General features: G+C 39.0%; 1 protein-coding gene across 1 annotated transcript; it reads left to right on the top strand.

Annotated features, from left to right (window-relative positions):
* The first annotated feature begins 1,410 nt into the window (after positions 1-1,410).
* On the top strand, positions 1,411-8,532 carry LOC130088015 (uncharacterized). The gene is made up of 2 exons (XM_056254604.1): positions 1,411-8,295; positions 8,504-8,532. The coding sequence occupies exon 1, from the start codon at positions 1,638-1,640 to the stop codon at positions 8,169-8,171; it is 6,534 nt and encodes a 2,177-aa protein (XP_056110579.1). The 5' UTR covers positions 1,411-1,637; the 3' UTR covers positions 8,172-8,295; positions 8,504-8,532.
* The last annotated feature ends 14 nt before the right edge of the window (positions 8,533-8,546 follow it).

The raw sequence follows: 8,546 nt of genomic DNA, 5'->3' as shown, positions 1-8,546 counted from the left end.
CATAAAAATCTTTTTGTTTATATTTACAGATGCCACGACCTAAGAAAAGGGCCCGCATAGCCAAGAGGCTTGCACAACGGTGTGCAAATACAGAGGTTCCGCCGCTTCCTCTTGAAAAAAAGGCAGAGGCTGCACCGCTTCCTCTTAAAACAAGTGAAGCAGAGGTTCGGCCGCTTCCTCTTAAAAAAATGGCAGAGGCTGCACCACTTCCTCTTAAAAAAGGGCAAACAGAGGCTGCACCGCTTCCTCTTAAAACAAGTCAGGCAGAGGCTGCACAGCTCCCTCTTAAAACAAGTCGAGCCGAGGTTTTGCGGCTTCCTCGTAAAAAAATGGCTGAAAACAAAAATTCTGACAAAAATTCTGACAAAAATTCTGACAAAAATTCTGACAAAAACTCTGCTTCAAGCTCTGCTTCAAACTCTGTCAAAAACCCAGTCAAAAACCCAGTCAAAAACCCGTCAAAAACCCAGTTACCTCCACAGAACTCTGAACAAAACTTTAAAATGTACAGAACTTTACATGAAAATGCTTTGAATACTTTACCTGCATGTGTTGAATTTCTACAGAAACCATTACTGAAAGGTTCCTTTCATCAAGGTGATGCCCGCTTTGGAAATTCACGTGGCAGACAGTGTGGTGCCATCAGTCTGATAGCAGTGTTGATGAGCAAGATGAAGAACGTGTTGACCTGGACAACACAAGATCTCAATGGTGTATTGGTTGCAGGAACACGCCTTTATGAATCTTTACGAAACCAGGGTAACATAAATGACCGGGAAGTCATGGGTAGGCATTACATTGCTGTCCATGAATTACCAAGGAGACATGTGCTGGGTAATACTGTCTTTTCCATAGAATATGCAGAGTCTCTCACTGGATTTGTTAATGTTGATGACTATGATGAATCCTTAAGGAATGTGGCCATGCCAGTTGATGTAGCTCTTCAGCGAGCTCTATTGAGTGCTGATGCTTTCCTTTTATGTATTTGTGCCAACACATGTGCAGTTATTAAGGAGGGCTCATGGTATGCCTTTGTTGATTCTCATGCTAACATGACCGAGACAAGTTGTGTTGCTTATCACAGCACCATAGAATCTTTGTATAACTACATTAATGAGATGGCACAGTCATTTGGGGTAATTGCGCCACGATTTGAGATAACTGGAGTTTTTGCCCATGCAGATGCTGAAGTTTCTCACTTGCTGGAGGCAGACCGCAGCAGTTTTCCAGGATCTTCTGGTAAAGCACTTTACAGTGAAGTTCTAAAACGCAAACCTAAGGTATGTAAATCTGTGATGACTGAGGTAAGGTCATCTGTCTTTCAATCACCTGAGGCTGAAGTTCAAAATACATGCACTGATGTTCCCGTGCCACAACCAGTGTGTAATGCTTTGCCGAGTAAAGGAAAAAGGGGGAGAAGTAAAAATCAGGATGAACTATCAGAGAAATGGGTTACGAAGTCCCACTCGCTGGAGGCAGACCACAGCAGTTGTCCATGGTCCTCTGGTAAAGCACTTTACAGCGAAGTCTTAAAACGCACACCCAAGGTATGCAAATTTGTGACCACTGAGGTAAGATCATCTGACTGTCAATTACCTAAGGTTGAAGTTCAAAATACAAGCAGCACAAACCTTTCAATGTCGCAACCAGTGTGTAATGTGTTGCCAAGTAAAGGAAAAAGGGGGAGAAGAAAAAAGCAGGATGAGCAGGTCTCTGAGAAACGGGTTAAAAAATCTCATGTTGAAAATGTTGTAGTAGAAGACATAATTATTACTGATGTTTCAATTCCAGAAGTATTTTTTTCTCCATTGACTCATAGAGATCAGCAAGCTTTATGTGAACTCTTGCTTCTGACAAATGATAACAGTGACTGTGATGTTACAACAAACTTTGGTCCCATTGCAGGTCCGTGTCAGACAAAGAGTATCAAACCAGATGGTAACTGCTTTTTCAGATCATTGGCATATGCAATTTGTGGAAGTGAGGACAAGCATTTGAAGATTCGCCGTGCAGTTGTCAAACACCTGAAAATGAACGCTTCAGAATTTGAGAGGTATGTGAGAAGTGAGTATACTTCAGTAGAGGACTACTTGAGACAATCTAGAGTCTATTATTCTGGGTCATGGGTCACTGAAATTGACATATTTGCTTCTGCTGATCTATTTAAAACAACCATAATGACTTTTAATGATGGCCGGTGGAATGCACACAAACCTACTGGAGAGGTAATTGCAAACAATGCAATATATTTGAAAAACTGTAATGGTAATCATTATGAAGTTGTGACATGTGTCAAGCACAGAGGTCAAGACATTTGCGCAGGAAAGTGTGGGAATGCTATTTCAAATGAGGTGAGAATGCCATGTCTGCGTAAAAGGAAGGTAAGCGACGCTGCAGAATGTGACCAAGAGACCAAGAGACAGAAAAAATGGAAGTATGAGAAGTCCAAGTATGATAATGACATTGATTTCAGACAGAATAAAATTGACTATGCCAAAACAAAATACTCTAGTGATAAAGATTATAGACAGAAAAAAATGAAAGTTCTTCGTGATAAATATTTAAAAGATTGTCATGTTTGTTTGTTTAAGCGTGAACGTTCTAAGGCCAAGTATTCAAGCAATATTCAGTTTCAGAAGCGTGTTTGCCAGTATTCTCGAATGAAATATAAAAATAATGTCTCATTTCAGGCAACTGTACGCGAGTATTCCAAGAAGAAATATCTTCAAAACCTGGCCTTTAACACAAGAGTGCGTGAGTATTCCAAGAAGAAATATGTTCAGAACTTGGTCTTTAAAGCAAGACTGCGTGAGTATTCCAAGAAGAAATATCTTCAAAACCTGGACTTTAAAGTAAGAGTGCGTGAGTATTCTAAGACAAAATATCACAAAGATGTAAACTTTCATTTCAGTAAAATACAAAAAGGCTGTGAGGTATATGCAAAAAAAAGGGAAAAACAGAAAGACATTGGTGTTGCCATTGCTGGTTTTCGTCAAGAAGTGAGTAGAGGTCCAGAGTTTGTGTGCTGTGTTTGTCACCGTTTACTTTTCAGAAAGCAGGTTACTGAATGCAAACCAGAATGCTATGAAGACAAAGGAGACAAAATTGCTGCTTTGGCAAGAAGATGCATCACCCTGAGGTATGTGCATGTTTGTGATGAAAAATGTCATAATACTTCTGGTTTTTCTCCAAGGTGCAAATTGTGGATTTGTCCAACCTGTCATCGAAAAATCATCAGTGGAAAACTGCCTGAAGAGAGTGTTGCTAACAATATGCATTTGGTGGACATTCCAAATCAACTAAAGTGTCTTAACTCTTTGGAACAACATCTTGTGGCACGTAATATTCCTTTTTTGAAGTTACTCTGTCTTCCCCGTGGAAAACAAAATGGCTGCCATGGACCGGTGGTGTGTGTTCCTGTAAATACTGCAGATGTGTCAAATATTCTTCCACGAAATGAATGTGATGACAAGATGATAAGGATAAAACTGAAGCGCAAGTTAACCTACAAAGGGCATTATGAGTACAAGCATGTTCACACTGATCGTGTTAGAAATGCTCTGCGACGTTTGATCAGGTGCAATAAATGGTACAAGGATGTGGAGATTAATGAACAATGGATCAACTCTTTGAATGAACCAGAAGAGAATGTTGCTGAAGAAATGGAGGAACAAGCTGAAGTTGAAAAGAGTGAAGAGGAAAATTATACTGAAGAACAGCCAGAGGAAGACTTGACTTACATCAAAGAGCAGAGTGGTCTTTTGTCAGACACATGTTTACAACCTGTCGATCTTGGTTCAGAAGTAATTGATCAGCACTTTCAAGATGTATTAAATGTGGCACCAGCTGAAGGTAACAGTCCTGTTAAATTACTGTCTGATAAAAGCAATGAAGCAAAATGTTTTCCTGTTCTCTTTCCAACTGGTGGTCCAACATTCCATGATGAGAGAGAAAGAAAGATCACACTGTCACGATACTTGAATGCAAGAATCCTCAACGCAGATGGACGTTTTGCACGGAGTACAGACTTTATTTTCTATGCACAATACATGTCGGAGTTGGATCAAATTGTATCTAATGTTTCTATTGCTTTGCGAAAAGGGTCGGACAAGAGGTTGTTGCAAGGAGTAACCTCGGATATGCTGACAAACCCAGAGTCGTTAGCTAAAATATTGAATTATGATGAAGGATACAAATTTTTGAGACCAGTCCGTGGAACGCCACCCTATTGGCAATCGACTCAAAAAGACCTTTTTGCTCTCATAAGACAACTAGGTATTCCAACTTTCTTTGCATCCTTTAGCTCTGCTGATCTCAGATGGCCTGAAATGATCAACACCATCCTGGAGCAAGAACAGAAAAATGTCAGTGTTGATGAGCTTGACTGGTCTGAGAAATGTGGACTAATTCGACGAAACCCAGTCACTGCTGCAAGGATGTTTGATTATAGATGGCATTGTTTTTTGAAGGATGTCATTATGTCACCTGCTCAACCTATTGGAAAGATCAAAGACTACTTCTATCGTGTAGAGTTTCAACAGCGTGGATCTCCTCATGTTCATTGTCTGTTTTGGGTTGAAAATGCTCCAAAGTTAAATGAAGACAACGAAGACAGTGATGCTTTGGTTGCTGCTTTCATAGATCATTATATCACTTGTGAGACACCAGGAGATGATGACGCAGAACTTTATGAGACTGTGAACAGTGTTCAAAAGCACAGCAGAAGACATTCCAAGACATGCCGGAAGAAAAACACAGTGTGTAGATTTAATTTTCCACGGCCTCCATCTAGCCGCACCTTTATAACAAGAGCTGTACGAGATGACTTGAAAGGCAATGATGGAAATGAGACTGCAAGTGCAATTCTGAAGAAAATCAAAACTGCGTTAACAGAATCTGAAGTCAATTTTGATTCAACAGATGCCTTTTTCCAATCCATTGGAATTAATCAAGCTGTGTTTGAGAAGGCGTACAAGAAATGTTCTAAAAAGAAAAGTGTCGTCTTGAAACGAAGTCCAAAAGATGTTTGGGTAAATCAATATAACCCTCATTTATTGCGTGCATGGCAAGGCAACATGGATATCCAGTATGTCACAGATGCTTACTCTGTAGTGGTTTATATTATTAGTTACATCACAAAAGCAGAACAAGAAATGGGACTGTTGTTGCAACGTGCACAAAATGAAGCTATGAATGGAAATCTTGAAGCAAGATCATCATTAAAAATGTTGGGAAGTGTATATCTACACAACAGAGAAGTTTCAGCACAAGAGGCAGTGTATCGCCTAACAGGTATGCACTTGAAAGAATGCTCTCGCAAAGTCCAATTTATTCCAATTGGAACTGATCCTGTGAAGATGAGTTTGCCTTTGCGTGTTCTCCAAAACAAAGATGACCATTCTGGTGAAGAGAATTTTTGGATGAATAGTTTGGTTGACCGATACAAGAGTAGACCAAAAACAGAACATTTTGAGATTCTGTGTCTGGGCAGTTTTTGTTCAGAATACAGGATATTGTCAACATCTGAGCTATCTTCACAAAACAAAGAAAATGTGATCAAGCTTGACAACAATTGTGGTTATATGATAAGAAGAACTCGAACTGAACCTGCAGTAATAAGGTATCCAAGATTTTCACCAACAAAAGATCCTGAGAAGTACTATCATTCACTGCTACAACTTTTTTTACCACATTATGAAGATTACCAGCTGAAGCCTGAGAAGTTCCACACTTATGAGGATTTCTACAACAATGGTGCTGTGAAATGTGGAAGTAATGTGACTGAAGTAAAATCTATTGTTGATTCTAATCGAGCACTGTTTGAAAAGGACAGCGATGAAATGGACCGAGCTCAACAGGTTTTGGAGCTGGGTGTTGATTTGGAAGATGCTTGGGCTGCATTGTGTCCTGAAACAGAGAAGGAGCGCCATGAATGTATCGAGCTAAAGAAGAATAACGTACTTCCTGAAGAAGATGATTCTGACACACTTATTCCAGATCTTGTAGCGAACCCTCGAACTGCATTCACAATTGAGAACAGTAATGCTACAATGTCTCGAGATGAAGCATTGGGTTTACTAAGATCATTAAATGCTAAACAGTCTGCAATATTTTACAAAGTTCGCGACTGGTGTTTACAAAAACTGCATGGAGAAAATCCTGAACCGTTTCGCTTGTTTGTTACTGGTGGAGCAGGCACAGGAAAAAGCCATTTAATCAAAGCAATATGCTATGAATCTTCTAGACTCTTGTCTCAGCTGTCTGACAACCCTGATGAGCGGAGTGTGATTTTATGTGCATCAACTGGAGTAGCTGCATACAACATTGGCGCTGCTACCATACACCACACTTTTTCAATTGGTGCTAATGTCAAACTGCCATATCAACCACTAAGTGATGACAAAATCAATTCTCTGCGTTCCAAACTTGGATGTTTGCAGATTTTGATTATTGATGAAGTATCCATGGTTGACCATCACCTTTTGTCATATGTTCATGGGAGATTGAGACAAATCAAACAAACTGGTGATTACTCCCTCTTTGGAAAAGTAAGTCTTGTAGCTGTAGGAGATTTTTATCAGCTGCCGCCTGTCAAAGGAACTCCACTCTATGCTGATACAAAAGGAGTGAACCTTTGGGAAAACCACTTTGAAATTGCTGAATTAACTGAAGTTGTTCGGCAACAAGATGTAACTTTTGCTGAAACCTTAAATCGTCTGAGAGTTCGTAAAAAGAATGAACCTCTGAGCTCAGGTGACATCAACATGTTGAAGCAACGTGAAACAGGAGAAGAATGCGGTGATGTTCATATATTTCCTACAAATAAAGAGGTTGATGAATACAATATTCAGAGACTAAATGAGGTTTGTCCTGAGGCAATCAGTATTCGAGCTCAAGACTTTGAGAGAAATCCAAAAACTGGAAGGATTGAAAAAAAAGTTGGATTTCATTTAACCGTTTTCAACTCCTGTTTGGCTAAATGTGTTTCCTTGGGTGTTGGAGCAAGAGTTATGTTAAAGAAAAATATTAATGTTTCGGATGGACTTGTTAATGGAGCCTTTGGTACAGTTGTCCATATTAGCAGAAGTCAAAAACAGGACGATGATTATGATGATGACTTTCCATCAGCCATTCATGTGGAATTTGATGATCCAAATGTGGGAAAAATTCAGAGATCAAACCAACGACATAGATTTTCCCAAAATTCTACAGTAATTGAAGTTCAAGAAGATCAAGTCACAACCAACGGTGGATTAAGGCGCCAATTTCCACTTAGACTGGCATGGGCATGCACTGTTCACAAAGTCCAAGGGCTCACAGTAGATAAAGCTGTCGTATCCCTTGACAAGATCTTTACTTCAGGACAAGCATATGTTGCATTGAGTCGTGTGAGAACTCTCAATGGACTAATTATTCAAAACTTCAAGGAGTCTGTAATATACTGTAATGATCAAATTGACTTGGCAATGAAAAATATACCAAAATTTCCATTAGAAAGTCACACTTTCTCAAAGACACCTGGTATATTTACAATTGCTCTTCAGAATGTGCAAAGTCTTCAAGCTCATGTTCAAGATATTCAAGCTCACAGACAACTTATGAATGCAGATTGTATTTGTTTAACTGAAACATGGCTACAAGTTGAAGACCAAGTACAAATACCAGGATTTATTTTCAAGCATAATCCAAGAGCTAAGTGCTATGACAACAGCACTCCCCTTTTCAGTAATTTAAAACAACAGCGAGGAGGTGGGGTTGCTATCTACTGTTGTGAAAACATGTTTTTTAAAGTCATCATTCCAGAACCTTGCAATTTGGAATGTTTGTACTTCTCAGTTCCACATATCAGTTTGAATGCTGCTCTGCTGTACAGGCCTAATTCATATCAAATTGATGTGTTTCGACAAAATCTGTTACATGTCATTACTGAGCTGGAAAAACATCCAGGAAACAAAGTAATTATGGGAGACTTCAATGAGGACATCTTAACATCATCTTCAATTGGGACACTAATGGAAGTCCATGGATACAGTCAACATGTGCAATGTCCTACAACTGAAAAGGGTACGTTAATAGACCATGTCTATATTAAAGATGCAGAAAATGTTACAATTGAAATTGTTTCAACTTACTATAGTTACCATGAAGCAATACTAGTTTCAGTAAGGTAATTGACATTTCTGACACATAATGAAGACTGTATAACTGCATTTTTCTTTTCTGTGCCCCTACCCTGCTACAATTAATCTGAGATTGAGGTCCATGAAGGTCTGTTCAAGTTCACAAGTGAAAACGGTATGTTATTAGACCATTTATTTCAAATCATTTCAATAAGAAAATTATTAATTTGTTGTAATTTCTGCAAGTCCACTAGTATGCTATCAAGAAAGGTTTACTCATGTAAGGTAATATGTCTGATTTATGCAGCACGCTGAACTAAGAAATGTATATAATTACACTGTCTATTCTGTTTTTGTTCGTACAATGTGACGCACATCTTGAGATTCCAAGGTCTATACAGTCCTGACCATTCCATACCAAGTTTT

Source organism: Rhinichthys klamathensis, unplaced genomic scaffold (genome assembly GCF_029890125.1).
Source record: "Rhinichthys klamathensis goyatoka isolate OS25496 unplaced genomic scaffold, OSU_Roscu_1.1 h1tg000111l_1, whole genome shotgun sequence".
Taxonomy (NCBI): domain Eukaryota; kingdom Metazoa; phylum Chordata; class Actinopteri; order Cypriniformes; family Leuciscidae; genus Rhinichthys; species Rhinichthys klamathensis.
The sequence above is the reverse complement of the archived record's forward strand: the minus strand, read 5'-3'. Positions and strand labels throughout refer to the sequence as shown.